The 17,313-nt window shown below is 41.1% G+C and overlaps 1 protein-coding gene across 1 annotated transcript in view; it reads left to right on the forward strand.

Annotated features, from left to right (window-relative positions):
• The first annotated feature begins 908 nt into the window (after nt 1–908).
• Nucleotides 909–17,313, forward strand: part of LOC101596615 (selectin P) — a 37,009-nt gene continuing 20,604 nt past the window's right edge. The window contains exons 1-5 of the mRNA XM_045149390.1: nt 909–1,016; nt 8,895–8,985; nt 12,845–13,231; nt 15,198–15,305; nt 15,746–15,931. Of these exons, the coding sequence (XP_045005325.1) occupies nt 1,014–1,016; nt 8,895–8,985; nt 12,845–13,231; nt 15,198–15,305; nt 15,746–15,931 (775 nt within the window). The 5' untranslated portion in view covers nt 909–1,013. The remainder of the gene's footprint in view (nt 1,017–8,894; nt 8,986–12,844; nt 13,232–15,197; nt 15,306–15,745; nt 15,932–17,313) is intronic.

A 17,313-nucleotide genomic window follows, 5' to 3' on the forward strand; every position in this document is an offset into this window, starting at 1 on the left:
TTAAATAATTTGTCTAATGGAAAGCTACAGAAGGACCAAGGATGGACCTCAGGCAGTTTGTGTGCAGGGCTTAATACTATGGACTACGTGAGAAGAGAAATACTAACCTTTGTTTTCTTTCTTTTCTTTCTCTCTTTCCTCCCTCCCTCCCTCCCTCCCTCCCTCCCTCCCTCCCTCCCTCCCTCCCTCCCTCCCTCCCTCCCTCCCTCCCTCCCTCCCTCCCTCCCTCCCTCCCTCCCTTCTTTCTTTCTTTCTTTCTTTCTTTCTTTCTTTCTTTAGTTTGGCTATCTAGTCTCATTTGGAATGCATAATCACCCTGCCTTAGCCTCTTAAGTGGCTGAGATTTCGGGTCTGTGTCACCGGACTTTTCCATGTTTTTTGGGGGTGGGGTTGGGGGTGTTTTCCTGATATAAGAAGCAGAGTTCTTTTCAAATGGTCCCTATCTGTTTTACATGTAACTTAAGAACTATTTCCAACGATCTTCCCAACTACCAGAAACCTTCACTGGGTTTCCCCTTTCCAACTAGTTTTTGCTTCTATTTTTGCTTCGTTCCCTCGGAAGACTGCTGGAATCATATAAACATTCACTGACATTTCACAATAACTGGAATTTACACTGGGACTTTAGGATTAGCACAAAGCAAGTCTCCCAAACCTGTGACCTTACATCGGGGCTCATATCATAATCAAAGGAAACCTGATCCCTGGGGGTGTGGATCCTGTTCCTGCCTTGCTCAGCCTGTGATGTCCAGGCATGATTCACACCTATGCCTGTCTCCAGACAGTCTCTCATGCAAGGGGTGACCCCCTGCCCCCTTGGCAACTGCTGTTTCTGAGCTGCCAATGTTGCCCCTGCAGATCAACATTCTAGCTTTAGGGGAAAGGCTGTGGTGAATTTCTGGAAAGTGAATAGGAAGTTGCTTTTTGAATCAGCCTGACACTGAGGGGAGGTGGTGAGACTATAAGAATGTGGGTTGGCCAGAGGGAAGAAAGGCAACAGAATCGCAGAGGAGATGGTGAGTTCGTTTTTCTTTGTATGGGAAGTGGATGAGTTGAAGTGGTTTGGGACTTGATCAGGCAGAAGAAAGGTCCACAAAGTAAAGCAGTGTAGTGAGGATGAAATGTTATGTTGGAGACCCTGTTAGAGTTTGAAAGCACTTTTCTTTCTCTTTTTAAGATAGGATATTACTTTATCATCCAGTTTGGTCTTAAATTCACAATTTTTCTGTCTCCGCTTCCTTGAATAGCCAGGATTGCTAGGGGGAACCACCATGTTTGGTATGCATGCATTTTTAAGTGACTCTCCTGATATTCTTATGAGTTGTGACCATTTCCATTTTACAAACATAACCGTTGTGGCTTGAGATACCTATATCTTTGCTAAAGGTTTGCTAAACTGTGATGATCTTACAATATAGACCATGTCCCCTGTCTCCACAGCCACTGCTTTTTCTCCCAGAACTTTCAGGAACTCTCTTAGAGTAGATCTTGGCAAGCATATGATACCCTTTCCCAACATTGCTTATCTCTCCAGGCTGCATGGAAGGCTGAGTGAGAACATTGGGACAAGTCAACCATTGAATAGTTTCTAATCCCATCAGCCCTAACTTTTTATCTGAGCCCCAGGAGCCTTCTGGAACTTATATGGAATATCTATGTGGCATCAATTTCTGCTCTACTCATTATATTCTATCATCAATGCTAGAATATCAGTTACCTATTATGTAAATTGGATATGATAAGTGATCCACAATGAAAAGAATCCATATCCAAGCTTGCCACATCAATGATTAACAAATGTTAGCTATTTAAGTGAAGGAGAAAATTCTTGGGTTATAATGATATTGAGGATTCAGGTATGATTCAGACATTTTGAAGTCATTAAAGTTACTGCTGATAAAGCACATATACTTACATATTTTAAAACTTAATTCCAATGTGCCCGGAGTATCCTACACAATCCTTGGGTCCAAACTCCTGCAGTCTGTAGCTGAGGACACAGCAGACAGGTGTCCGCTTTTAGGCATCTTTCTATGGAGCACTAGAAGAAAGTTGTGATTCATCCTTGAATTGTACCTCCTCTTGCTTTACTAGAGCACACTTTCCCAATACTTAAAGTGGGGGTTCAGGGGTTGGGGAAGATAGAGATAAAAGAATTTTGAAGATAAAATAAAGGATTTTGAGCCTGACCTAATTTTAAATTGTAATGATATAAAATGTGATGACTTTTATCATTTTGCACATCGCTGCTTCTGAACAGCCATGAATGTCTCTCCTCTATTTTGGAAAATATAAATATATTAGGATGTGATGTTCTTTGGGATTCTGATGACCGTCATAAAAATACTGACCTTTTTAGGAAACCCCAAAAAACTCCCAGACCTCTGTGTGGGTTCCGGAAGAACTCCATCACATCATCTCCTCTGCTCAAAATCTCCTATATGCTATGCTGGAACTGTACAATGAAGTGCTAAGGACCCAGCCTGGGGGTTTATCATAAATGCCATTCATCACATTTTATTCTTAGTATCTAACTAGGTTAATGGGAAAGCAAAATAGAATGGATACTTTACAAAATCAAATGCAGAGAAAATCTTTCATATTTTTAGGGATATAGCTAAGCTAAATCTGACAGCTCTTTTTATGGTTATGTGCTTTATTTTTATGCTGATATTTCATTTTAAACAATGGCTACCAATAGCCTAAATGCTGCTTTGATTCTGTGTTGATGCCTTGGAACTCTTCCTATCTTTATTTAGAATCTGCTGTTTGACTTAGGGACAAGTTGTTTCCCCTCACTGTTTTATTTCTACCTTTAACTTGAAGCTATTAGTATCTGTGCCACACCACCCCTATCACACAGAAATTCACAGCAAAGGCTGCAATGTCTTATAACAGCTGAGCTTTGTGACTCATAGCTTGTATAGCTCTACAGGTACAAGGAGTCACTTATCTACTTCTCCATCAGCTTTTACATTGACTCTAACCCGAACCAGGCCCTTTGAACTTCCACTGACACCATGGCAATAGCTCTTTTTTGTAGCTCAACCTTTATGCTTCTAATACATCAAAACTTTACCACTGTTAAATGCATATCTTTATAGCACTCCTCTACTGGAACCCTGAACTTGTATCCTTACTTGAGACTCTCAAGATCTAGCATCAAGCTTCCTCTAGCATCCTAATTCTCAGCATTCATCAGACCACATCGCTGCCTCACTCAGAGTTCTTTCCAGTTTTCTTCCTGTATTTAAAATAAAATCCCATGCCCTTGCTTTGCCTCCCAGAACCTGGTGATCTGTCATATATCTTTCTCTCATCTTCCCCTCATTCCATTCCAGCCACATTAATGTTTTTATGTCTCTTTAAACACATCATGTTTGTCCCCACATTAAGGCTTTTGAATTATGTTGTATCATTTGATTTTAATGTTTTTCCTCCTGCTTCCCACTAGGTAGGGTTTTATCCTGCTAATTCTGTCAGCTTAAATATCACTTCCTTAGAGAAGTCTGTCTTGAAGTTCCTATCAGACAAAGCTCAATAGTCACTTTATCAGATGGTCCCACTTTAATTCTCTACCTAGGACCTCTGTCTTGTATCTTCATTCTTAATTGTCCTTAGTGCTGTCATATATGTCCGTTATATATGGAGAGAAATTGTGTCTGTTTTCATTGTTTTAACTGTTTTGTAAAAAACAATCTGAGACATTAGGCACTTAATTAAGGTTGCTAGATTGGAGCACCTGTTTGCTGTGGAAAAGCAAGTGGCTATGCTAGAAAATCTTCCTTGGGGAAAAGATAATGTATGCATGGAACAGCACATGAAGAGGCTGCTCTGGGAAAAAGGATTCAGGGTGCATTTAGTCCTTTCTGGAATTATAAGATGTTTCATTATAAATTCAATGCACTATTGTTAAGAAAACACAGGGCAATTTGCAGGACATTGAATAATGGCAGGAATAATGGCAGGAAAGACCAATAGATAGGAAGAAGTGCTGCCTTGAAGGATATTAATGTACTTCCTGAAGAGTTTGAATGTACTGCTTAGAGACTAGATAGACTTGAAGGACTTTTTAGACAGTAAAACAATATTACTAAAGTTTATATTTGAAATATCATTATGGGATGGGAATGTAGCTTAGTGGCAGAACCCTTGCCTAGCATTCATGAGGCTCTGAATTTTATCCCCAACATCCCCCCTTCAAAAAATTCATTCTGATTGCTTGTTAGGGGAAGAAATAGCTTTGATAATCTTAAGAAAAGGAGGCCAACTTGAAGATAATTTCCCCAGAGCAGGAAAGAAACAGTGATATCTATGTATAAGTGCTGTGTCAATTTCAAGTGGTAATCTAGAGAATGCCTAGTTATCTCACCAGAAGGTCAAGTCATTAGGATTTAGGACAGGTTGCTGGGAAGGATTCAGAAAAGGGGAAGATTCTTGGTCTTCTCTCCCTGCTCTTGATGAAGGACTCCATGGGCTCCATGGCTAAGTGGGTGAGGGAGCTTGGGTCTGGTACTGATAGTAAGAACATATGTCTGTTATATTTTCTTTTCTTTGTAATATTTTTTCTATTTTTCACATTTCTGTTTATTTCCAACCATTCTCTTACCATTATTCTGTCAATCATTCATCCATTTATGTATGCTCATTCATTAAATTAACATTTTTTTATTTAACATTTCATTGTTAATTCAAGTGTGTGTGGTGTATAGCAAGACACAGAAATCTGGAATTTATTTTAAAAAGGAAAATTTTATTGCTTATATTTAAGGTATACAACATGATGTAATGGGATACATACAGGTAGTAAAATATTTCTCTTATAAAGAATATTAATATCCATCATCACACATTGTTATTTTTTATTTTGTTTTGTGGAGAGAATAACTGAAGTCTTAACATAAATCCCATGTACAATAAACATTTTTTACCCACAAACCTTGTGTTACACTTGAGATCTCTTGACTCTAATGACTACATACCTGCTATTTATTTTGTGTGTGGGGGTGGTGAGGAAATGGTAAGTATATTTTTTTCAGAGCTTCCAAATGGTCCATAATATACTTTAGTCAGACGCAATCACTATTGCAGTCATATCCACTTGTTTTCCAATATTTTCCTATTTAGTGCATTTGTATTTTGTTAATTTTTTTAAATTTTTTATTTATTTATTGGAATGTGACAGACAGAGAAAGAGGCAGATAGAGAGAGAGAGAGAATGAGCGAGCCAGGGCCTCCAGCCACTGCAAACGAACTCCAGACGCATGCGTCCCCCTTGTGCATCTGGCTAACGTGGGTCCTGGGAAGCGAGCCTCGAACTGGGGTCCTTAGGCTTCACAGGCAAGCGCTTAACCACTAAACCATCTCCCCAGCCCTGTATTTTGTTAATTTTTAATTGTATGGTTTTAATTTTCATGCAAGCACACATTGTATGCTGAGCATATTTCCCCATAGCTTCCTACCTTCCCTTTTCTCACCCTTCACGTTTCTATTATAATGCCTCCCACGCCATTAGCCTTTCATCTATTCATTTATCAGTAGAATACTGTTCAATCCTTAAGCACCTCCCCTAGCTAGGGCTTCAGACCTGGTTGTCAGCAGACTGTGCCCTTGAGAACCACTGTCAGTGTTCCCATGCCTGCATGCTCTGTGTTCACTCTGTTTTGGAGGAGGACCTTCTATTCAGGATAGAGGCCAGAAATGGAATTGCTGATTGGAGACCTTTGACAAACAGTTGATGATAAGGTGACCCAGGGAAAAGAAGATAGAGCATGAAAACAGGGACATAGAAAAATTCTTACCTCTGTAAATCAAAGCAGAGCTGAAGTAAATTCAAAGGAACACTAAGAAAATGCTCAAGACATTAAACAGGGGGCAAGAAAATGGCCCATGGCAGCATTTGAAGAGAAAGAAAGTTGTCAACAGCATATATTGCTAAAGGAAGGACACAGAAGACAAACATAGGAAGTATTCATTTAGTTGGGCAGCTTGGATAATAGTGATAAAGTTCAAAAGCACAGTTTTGTAGGATGATGGGGCTGTGGGCTCCAAAGCAAAGGAGGAAAGGAAGTTATGAGTGCTTAGCTAGAGAAGAAGCTGGGAAACCCAGCAGGATTGGGCAGATGGACGAAGGTCAAGGGAGGGATGTTAACTCTGCCTCTGCAGGGAAGTGCTGCTCTACAGTGACACCAGGACATGTCCCCAGGCTGTGGCACCTGGCGAGCTGTGGATGTCTACTGGCTGCCGGTGCCTCACCCTATGAAAATGGAGTCAGAGGGACCGACATTCTCCTTCCACATTCTCTATGACCCCCTTTTCACCTTGCATTACTTTTAGTCCCTTCGAAAGTAACATTAAAGATAATCAGGCTGCTAAGGGAAGGTTTACAGTCACAGGATGTTGTTGTAATGACCCAGTCTCAGACTCCTTTCCAACCACTTTCTTGCCAGAAAGCATTACAGATTAGTGGAGCAGTTGGCTGCTTCTCTGGGCCAGGCATTTCCTCTGATTTCAGCACTTAGCCTGGTTAGCCACATAGTACTGAGTCCTTAACTCTTCAGCATCCTAGACCTAGCATCCTCCTGAGAACTGTTCTTTTGGACAGGAGCAGTAAAAGGCTGTTGACCCAAGGACATCTCAGACAAAAATTTCACTCAAGGGAGATTTTCAAGTCTCTCCATCCTCCATACCCATACCTAAAACACCTGTAGGCTCCATTGTATCAAGGGACTGCCTTACCACACACAAATTTGAATTTGGGGTCTACTAAACATAGACAAAATTAGAATATTCAGCAACATTGTAATCGTAGAACTTTGAAGATGGGGGCAGGAGTATGTAGAGCTCAAAGTCATCCTTGGCTGTGTTTTGAGTTCAAGGCTGCCTGGACTCTGTGAGAACTTGTCTCAAAAGAAAAGAAATTAGTGGATCCAGGAGCCTTCTGAAATAGTCTAAAGCATTTCAAGGGCAATTAAAATATTCTCACTGTTTTCAAAGTTCATAAGTCCTATAAGTATAAAAATTATGATGTTGAACTGATATGCATTCAGGCAAGCCAACTTGGGTAAATCACTTAAATTCATCCTATCTCAGTGACAGGAAGTAGTACCCAATCTTGAGCATTTTTTCTGTCCAAAAGACTAATTGCAGAATGGCATTGAAATGTTGAGTTATCTTAACACTCTCCAATAACTCCAAAAGAATCCAAGAGATAGGACTCCTGGTATTTGATGATTAAAAGAGTCATACATATGTATTCATGTTGAAGCAGGAGATGCAAATTGGCTTGACTTTTCCTCTTAGATGTTGGGCCTAGGTCAGAAGTACCAATGACCTTCTAAAACTTTTACAATGCTTAAAACCACTGCTCTCTCTCTCTCTCTCTCTCTCTCTTTCCATACTTGGTGCAATGAAGAGTCTCCTAAGGAAATTTTTGTTTAAAAGTTTTACAAATAAACAAGTTCAAAATAAGAAATATCTCCATATCTTATTTAAAGGTGTAAATAAACAAACAGGTTAATATGGAAAGCAGTGAATAGCTTTGAGCATGGTGGCACAAAATCAGTATTCTCACTGATTCACTCTCCTCACACACTTCACTAAACTGGCTCCAGATCCAGAGAATCTTCTAGAAATAGCGTTAATGGAACAAGCCACCTCCAAAGGGAATGGAAAGAGCAGTGATGGACTTGATACTGCTGCCTTCTTCTGGAGTAGAGCCCAGAACAGGGTCAAAGCATGCACTGGGACCTGCACGAAGACTCCATTACTGTGCTCCCTAGCAGCAAGATGTTCACTCCTGTAGCTCAGGATTCTGGAAAACTATGCAACCTTCCTACAACTTAGGAGGAGAGATGGGTTTTTAAAATTTATTTTTATTTTTTCATTTGCAAGGAGAGAGAGAGAGAGATGTATTTAGCACATTCTTTACAGTCATATTAAAATGTAGCCATTGCCAACAAACTCCAGATGCATGTGCCACTTGGTGCATCTGGCTTTTCATGAGAACTGGGAATTGAACTTGGGTCCTTAGATTTTGAAGGCAAGTGCCTTAACGACTAAGCCATTTCTCCAGCCCCTTCACAAATTTTAATAGAAAGATAAGATTATATCTCCAGAATATTATAAAGATGATAGCCTTTTAATAGACTGTTATACCATTTCTTAAAGTTTCTCCAAGGTAATTAAGTATCACAATGATCAGAAAAGCTACAAAAAAGCTCTTATTTAAAAAGTTCATGTTACTCCTTTTTTATCCTTCAATACATTTTCATTCTATTTCCACTATGGAGTTTTAACCTCACATATTTTATTATGCATGCATGTGCATTTATATGTGAAGATTCATGTATGTTTGTATGAGTATATATGTTTGTGTGTGCACATGGATGTGCATGTGGAGGCCAGAGGGCAACACGGGTTACTGTCATTCCAAAAGAATGTCATCCCTCTAACACTTTTTCACAACAGTCTATCTCCTTAACCTGGAGTCTATCAGACATGATCTCTGTGGATCAGGAAGTTCTCATGTTCCTTCTTATTCCTCAGAAGTAAAGACTATGGCATGATAATAATAAAAACACTTGCCATATTCATGTGTTTAGCATATTCTTTACAGTCATATTAAAATATGGTCTCAAAGGAATACTATGGATGTTATCAATTAGCAGTCAGTGAACATTCGTTGAATGAAGAAATGAACTCTGTCCTCCATCTCTCTTGTCATGTTGTCCTTTAAGCAGTAGGACTCAGAAGCAGAACAGGGAAAAGGAAGCAGAGATACTGTACCATCTCCCATGGAAGCAGAAAGATTATTTCAATGATTATTAATGGTCTTTTTGTGGTCATGTTAGTTGTATGCAGATACTGAAAGGAAGTTTTCTTTCTTGTTCCAGGCCAGCTGTCTAAAAGCCACCTGGAACCTGAGACTCCAGAGCGTGGTCCTGGGAGCTGCTCAACTCCTCTGGTTCACTGTCTTGATCTTTGGTAAACTTTAGGCTGATTCTTCATCTGTTCCTAAGTAACTAGAAAAGATCCCAAAGTCAAGTGGGAAAAGGGCAGGATGTAGCCAGTTGTGGGACATGGGAACATTATATATACCGAGATTCCTGGAAGAAAAACTCACTACCATACAATCATGCTCCTCCAGACACAAAATGGCCTGGATATCTGTGACCTCACAGTGTCTGACACTACCTACACAAGACCATCTTAATAGGAGGAAAAGATCATGACATCAGTATAAGTGAGAGACTGATTGAGAGGGGGAGGGGATATGATGGGCAGTGGAGTTTCAAAGGAGAAAATGGGGGAAGGGAGGGAATTACCATGAGTTATTGTTTACAATCATGGAAGTTGTCAATAAATAATAAAAAAAAGTTTCCAGAAACAACAAACTGATACATACAGGACCAACACCTCCAAGAGGAAAGACACACAGACCCACAGTATTTTCAGAAACCCACAAAAATGTTTTATTCTTTAAAAATTATTGGGGCTGTGTAGATTGCTCAGTGGTTAAAGGCTTTGCTTGCAAAGCCAGATGGCCTGAATTTGATTCCCTAGTACCCACATAAAGTACATGCATAAAGTAGTGCAGGTATCTGGAGTTTGTCCACAGAGGCAAGAGACTTAGATGCACCCATTCTCTGTCTGTCTCTATTCTGCAAACAAATAAAATGTATTTTAAAAATAAAACTTATTTCCTTAGAAGGTACTGAAAATAATTTCACATATCATATGAATATATTCATCTTTACATTGCCATGAGCTCATAAAGTAATAATGCAATTTTAGCTATATGACATAGATTTTGTAGAGAAGGCCTCACTCTGTAGGCCAGACTGGCTTCAAACTTATGTTCCTCCTGCCTCAACCTCCCAAAATCTAGGTTTGCAGTTTTGCACCACCATGTCTGCCTCCAGAGTAAAGCCTTAAGATACAACAATGCCGTAGAGGTCTTGGTGAGGAAGGTAGAAATTTGTCTAGTCCTCATAGAGTCAGAGGAGAAAGGAGCTGAATAGAAACACAGCTTTATAAACAGGAAGTTGCCATTTCCAGGTCTGATTGCTTACATTCTCCACCTCTTCACAGGGAAGCTGACCTCTTTTGCCTTGGGTGAGCTCCCCTCCCCCCATCCCCTGCAAGGGTGATGATCCTGTATCACAGAGCCTGAAGAGCACGTTCTGAATTTTACCTGCTATCACAAACACTTGCAAAGAAAGGCTCATTTTAACCAGGGAGCAAGCCCATGTGGAGGAAGGATAAGTCATCAAACAGAAACAGCCAAGAGAAGTAGAATGTGTGACTGCAAATCAGGAGACGTTTCTGTAGGAAAAAACCCCCGCAGGGGGTCCCCACGCTCTGCCCGGATAAGGCGACACCCCAAATCACTCACTCACGAGAAGCGGTCTTGATGCAAACTGCAAGAGGGTTTTATTCCAAGCCCGCTGGGGCCCACAGTCGTACACCGCACAGGGGTAGAGGACTGCAGAGCCCCGAATGCAGGAACAGGACAGTTTTTATAGGGTTTCTAACAAAGCCTGTGCCTTAGACCAATCATTTTCTAATATTAGGAGCCCCACAGGGTGTTAGCCAGTCAGTTGGTGCCACCCCATAGTTTCTAAGCCAATTAGTTTATGACCTTGGTGGTCAGCATTTGCGCAGGTCCTTGGGTGGGAGTAGCAGAGTGTGGTTCCAGTCTCCTATGACCTTGGAGGTCAGCACTTGTGTAATTCCTTAGGTGGGGGTAGCAGAGTATGGTATCAGCCTCCTGTGACCTTGGTGGTCTGAGGCAGGCTGCTACAGCTTATGGTGGGAGCTACTAAGGCTAACAGTGTGGGCTATTAAGGCTTATAGTGTAAGGCTTATAGTGCAGGCTATTTACAGAAACCAAATAAGTGGTTTACTTTATTACTCATTTCCCATCCCTGAGGGCTATCTCATGCCCTTTTTACCTAGTTTTATATTAGGAGTGGGCTCTGATACAATGAGAAGAGGGATTCTTTACTTGCTTCTAACAGAGAGTAAAACCTGGAGTTTGAGGTATGCAGGTGGCCTGCTTAAGCTCCCTTTGGAGCGTGATAGTATTTTTGAGCTTCTGAATTCTTGGGCCTTTCATTTCTAACCCTGACTTGGCCAAGAAAACCTTCCTGCATTTCTCTAATAATTGAATCCCCATTGAGGGCCAAAGGCTATGATTTATGCTGAGAGTCCAGAGTTCAAAAGAGACCATGAATCGGGGAGTCACAGTCTAGCAGGTATGGACATCACAACTGAAGGAGTTAACAGCATGGAGAAATCATCGGAAAGGGAGGCAGGGATGAGGCACCAAGGTAAGTCCAAGGGGAGAAAGCCCAGGCTTGCCAGTGGAAATCAAGGCAAGCCAGATGATTAAAGTTTACCAGGCTGACCGCGAGGGCAGCACCACAGCAGGAAGAGGTAGTTCAAAGGCCAAGAAGTAGCCAGGCGTAGGGGCACTTGCTTGTAATTACAGCACTTTGCAGGCTGGGACAGGAGGACTGACAAGGCCAGCCTGGATTACATAGTCAGACCCTGACTCAAACAGAAAAGAACAAAGCCAAACAAAACCAACCAGAAAGGCAGGGAGGTCTGTGTTCTGAAAGGCTTAGAAAGTAAACATGCTGGGCTTTTAGGATGAGCCACAGAGGCTGCAGACCAAAAGACCCTTCATCTTCCATGTGAAGTGGGAACATCTACATCAGATGCCTCATGGCTCATTTAATGTGAACTTGGGTAAATTATCTGATATGCCACCTTCGTTTATGAAATGAGAGGAGTAGATTAGATGACATCTCTGTTCCCTTATAACTCTACTATCTTAGTGTTCCAAATATTTAACTTCAAGAATCCATATAAGAGGGCACTTTCCTATTCGTTTTTTAAAAGTATTTTATTATTTATTTATTTTGAGATGGGGAAAGAAGGAAAGGTAGATGGAAAGAGAGAGAGAGAGGGAGAGAGAATGGGAGCGCCAGGGCTTCCAGCCACTGCAAATGAACTCCAGATGTATGCACCCCCCTTGTGCATCTGGCTTATGTGGGTACTGGGGAATTGAACCTGGGTCATTTGGCTTTGCAGGCAAGTGCCTTAACCACTAAGCCATCTCTCCAGCCCTGAACTTTCTTTTTTTTAATATATTTTTCCGTTCATTTTTATTTATTTATTTGAGAGTGACAGAGAGAGAAAGAGGCAGATAGCGAGAATGGGCACGCCAGGGCTTCCAGCCACTGCAAACGAACTCCAGATACGTGCACCCCCTTGTGTATCTGGCTAACGTGGGTCCTGGGGAATCGAGCCTCGAACCGGAGTACTTAGGTTTCACAGGCAAGTGCTTAACCTCTTAGCCATTTCTCCAGCCTGTTTCTTATTCTGACTTTATATGCAATTAAAAAAAATTAATTTTTTTTATTTTTTTCATTTATATTTGAGAGAGAGAGAGAGAAGGAGAGAGAATGGGCATGTCAGGGCCTTTAACCACTGCAAACAAACTCCAGAATCATACACCCCCTTGTGTATCTGGCTTATGTGAGTCCTGGGGAGTTGAAACTGGGTCCTTTGGCTTTGCAGGCAAATGCCTTAAGTGCTAAGCCATCTCTCCCACCCTTAAAAAACTTTTTAAAAGATTTATTTATTTATTTCAGAGAGAGAGTGTGACAGGGACTCCAGGAACTGCAAACAAATTCCAGATGCATGGGCCACCTTGTGCATCTGGTTTAAGTGGGTATTGGGGAATCAAACGTGCATCCTCATACACATAGGTACACTTGAAATCATAGTCTGCTTATGGATACGATTGCTAACCTGGTGTTCATTACACCTTCAGAGCTAACACGTCAGAAGGAAGTGGCAGCTTGGACATATAATTACAGCATAAAGGCATACTCGTGGGATAACGCAAGGGCTTACTGCCAGAAGCGCTTCACAGATTTAGTAGCCATCCAGAATAAGAACGAAATTGCTTACCTTGATGATGCCATACCCTACGTCAGCTCTTACTACTGGATTGGGATCCGAAAACTCAATGATCAGTGGACCTGGGTGGGGACGGAAAAGGTTCTCACTGAGGAGGCAGAGAACTGGGCAGACAATGAGCCCAACAACAAGAAGAACAACCAGGACTGTGTGGAGATCTACATTAAGAGTCCATCGGCTCCTGGCAAGTGGAACGATGAGCCCTGCTGGAAAAGAAAGCGGGCGTTGTGCTACACAGGTGAGGCCCTTTCCCTGGGTGGTCAGTGTAACTACTGAGTCAGTAATATGCAATCACAAGGCCATGGGCACCAAAACAAGGAGCTTCTCTATATCACTGATCACCTTGAAGAAAATATAACCAGGATTATAGAAAACTGGCTGTTTAAAACCAGGTGGAAATTTTTAACAGCATCTGGCCCAGCCTCTTTATTACTGATGACATTGATGTTAAGGACATTTCAGCTTCTTAAGGTCATGAAGCTCGAAAAATAAAAATTGCAAAGTAGAAAAGAAATGGAAAATTTACTGACATATTTATGTAACTGGCTACAATGTCCAGCATCACTAATTGGTGCAATTATACCTAAACAAAGATGGGTTCCAGTGCCACCAACACAATACTCTAGATAGCCACTATCACTTAGTGGCATTTTGAAATGCAAGATGTAATGAATGTAGGAAACCATCAATTCTTTGTAAGAGATAGATGATAAGTGTCTAGGCATACTGAACTTACGTTTGATAGTTGAAATAATTCTCTGCATGTCATGGTTTCTTTGCTCTTGGAACAAGCTATCAGAAAGCATTATTCATTGAATTTTCATTATTCTCCCTGAAGATTCAAAGAAATAGGTAACTTAGTAACTAGTCATTCCTGGAATGTGATAGAATTTAGAAAATTGGCTGTTTTTCATTCCTAAAGTACTGGGATCCCAAGGAAATGAAACAAACCAAACTTGAATGCTTGCAAGGCAGTCACATGTTGTCACTGTAAGGCACTGGTGGGGTCAAAGTCATGGGGCAAAGTGAACAGGATGGACCTCTTTCAGCTCCTGCACCTTCTCTTCATTTACAAATTTACAAATTTATAACATAGAATTGCAGCAGCTGAGTTGAGAGGGACATGGAGATATTCTAGTATGATGTTCTTATGTGAAATATGAATTTCTTCTAAAAATATGCCCCAAAGTATACCACCATGTAGCTAGCTAATATAGAGACAATAACCACCAGAAAGCAGATCAGCCACATACCTTACCCCCAGCTATTAACTTACAAATCAAAACATCAATCGAGCATTCTCAGTGTATTCATAACATCAAGTCTAAATAAACCTCCACCAAATACATAGACCCTAACAGGGTGTCATGAAGAAAGAAACACAGTCCCTCTTGATTCTGTCATCCAGTGACACAGGCACTGTGAGGAGGATCTGTCAGGCCAGCCCTTGCTCAGCACCATCTAAATACGACATTTAGAACCATGAATCATCTTAGCCTAAAACTGCCCTTTACCATGACTAGGTCTTAAACATCTCATTTGACTCTCTGCTCTTATGTCATATGGTTTGGGTTATATATTTGAAGCAAACAAAAGGTAGAAGGGAAAAAGCTAGGCTCAAAGGATTAACTTGCCAGATGTCACAGAGTAAATAGCCTGGAGAACCAGGACTCAGATCATAAGTGTGTGACCTTGCCTCCTTTAACTTGTTCCTAACCTTCTTTCTGCAACATTTGGCATGGGTCCATGAATAGTTCCTCTGTCCACACATCTGTTGATGGCTCTACTTGTCCTTCTGTGTCTACATACAGCAGTGCCCTCCTTTGGAAACACTAAACACATAATAAAATAGGAGCCATGGAGTTCTCCCATGGAAAAGTTGGGACTGGAAACCAGTCTCTTAAATTTTAGGTCTAAATTGAGAGGAAATTCAGCACTGTCTAGGCGGCATCCTGTAACTAATGTTAGCATGGTTGCCAATAGGTTTCAGTCATCTCATACACGTGCCATTTGTTCAGTTAGTATTTGTTTTCATGAGAGCTTCAAAGATCAGGTCCTTCTATTACTCATGCTGTGGTGAGGTCTCTCCAGAGGGCACCCTGTTTCTCTGCTGTCTGGTGAGCTCAACACTGCCTAGGAGAAGTTGAAACTATGCTGGTCCTCATTGAATGCCTGTGAATCTGACCCTTCTTGTATCCATGCAGCCTCCTGCCATGACATGTCCTGCAACCAGCAAGGGGAGTGCATTGAGACCATTGGAAACTACACCTGCTCCTGCTACCCTGGGTTCTATGGGCCCGAGTGTGAATATGGTAAGGCTGCTTGCTGCTCTGGCCATTGGTTTTATGTGAGGGATGATGGCGTGAATTAAATTATGCTGGAGACTCTCTAGTGAGTGGAGTCAGGTGTCAGGTCCTCTTTGCCATCTGTCTGCCTGCTCCACTCCATTATCTCTAGACACACAAGGTAAAAACAAATTTCTAGGAGGAAAAGAGACATTTATGGACAGCAAGACAAAGATAAATCTTTCAAGTAAGTTTTACCTGTTTGAAATAAAACCAGAGAATGAGTGATTATTTTCTAAGATGCTGTGAATACAAAATAACCAGATAAAAATGAGCAGCTTCAGTCAGAAGCCCAGAACAATACAGTGATAGTATAGCAACAGTGATAGTTACAGCTTGCTGCAAAACTGATAGAGTTTTAAAGTCTGCAATGAGAAAAAAAGAAATCAACATGTTGTTTCCCACAGTTAGCCAGTGTGGAGAATTTGACGTCCCCCAACATGTGCTCATGAACTGTAGCCACCCTCTGGGAGACTTCTCTTTCAATTCGCAGTGCAACTTCCACTGTGCTCAAGGGTACAAATTGAGTGGACCCAGCAAACTGGAATGTTTGGCTTCTGGAGTCTGGACAAGTTTGCCTCCACAGTGTGTAGGTATGTAGACCTTACTCTTTCTATCCTTACTAAACAACCAAAACATATTAAAATTGGGGCTACTGTGGGAGAGTGAGTGTGATACTAAACGACTTGAGAAATAATAAGGATGTGGATTACATAGAAATTCTAGTTATCACTGTTGGAATCAGAGTAACCCTGGTTATCATCTTCATTCTATTTCCTGTCCACACAGTGAGGAAGTATTTTAATGCTTCATTCCAAGGCAAAATCATGAAAGTGGGCTGGATACATGGTTTAGTCATTAAGGTACTTGCCTGAAAAGCCTAAGGACCCAGGTTCAATTTTCCCATACTGACATGGGCCAGATGCACGCCAGGTCTTCTACTGTGTACATTCTCTCAATATCTGTTTCTTTCTTTAACAAATAAATCTTACCTTCTTTTAAAAAGCACATGAAAGAAAAAACATTGTTAAATGCACAATGAGCAGAGAGCAAAGCTTAAGAGACTGAATATTTAATTTGAGAACACAAATAGTACAAAACTGAAGAGCGTGGATGTGTGGATCTTTTCAAACAGCTACTAGAAGTACTGTTTAACCAACCAAGAGCATTATTTTGCCTGTCACTTCAGGAAAGTAAAAATGCCATAAAATGCTAAGGCTTCCTAGGTCCTGGATTCAACTTGTCCAAGAATTCACATCATTGCTGTGCGGTTATTCTTAGCTGCCTGGTGCCCACCCCTAAAGAGTCGTGAAAGAAAGAAGCCTAACAGTCTTCACTCTGCCAAAGCATTTCAGCGCCAATGTTTGGCTGTAGCGTCATTGTGAAAGGGAAATTGCAAAGTTGGAACAGAAGTGGACCAATTGCAGAGCCTCAGGGGTGGGGACAGCTCCAGGCCAAAAGTGTAAAGGACACTGGGATGCATAATGTCTACCTCACCCAATCTGAGTGTAGAGAAAACTGATAAGTCATGAAGAAGATGTTCCAAATTTCCAAAATTTAACACCTATCAGCCTCTGCATTATATTGGATGAATATGGAATGAGAAATCAGTATCAGCCTGTAGAAAAACTAGAGGTTGATTTTGCTATGCACAATGTTGAAAAGATTTCCTTTCTACCAACTCATGCTCTATAAGCAGTTTCATAATGGCCTCATTCATAAATTTCACACGAAAGGGCAAAGGGTGGCATCACATCTAGATAACCTACCAGGAAAGGTGTATAAGGTACAAGGATAGAGGGGATTAGGAACAGAACTTAGAGGAATCTGCTTTTAAGAGATTTGAGTAATACTGAGAACTGGTACCCCAAATATGGACAATTAGGGCCTCCTGACCCTCCCATCTCGCCAGCTCCATTTCTATTTCCAGATTGTTCTCCATATGCAACTATGGTTTTCCATCTCCCATGCCTTT

Source organism: Jaculus jaculus, chromosome 1 (genome assembly GCF_020740685.1).
Source record: "Jaculus jaculus isolate mJacJac1 chromosome 1, mJacJac1.mat.Y.cur, whole genome shotgun sequence".
In the NCBI taxonomy this organism is placed as follows: domain Eukaryota; kingdom Metazoa; phylum Chordata; class Mammalia; order Rodentia; family Dipodidae; genus Jaculus; species Jaculus jaculus.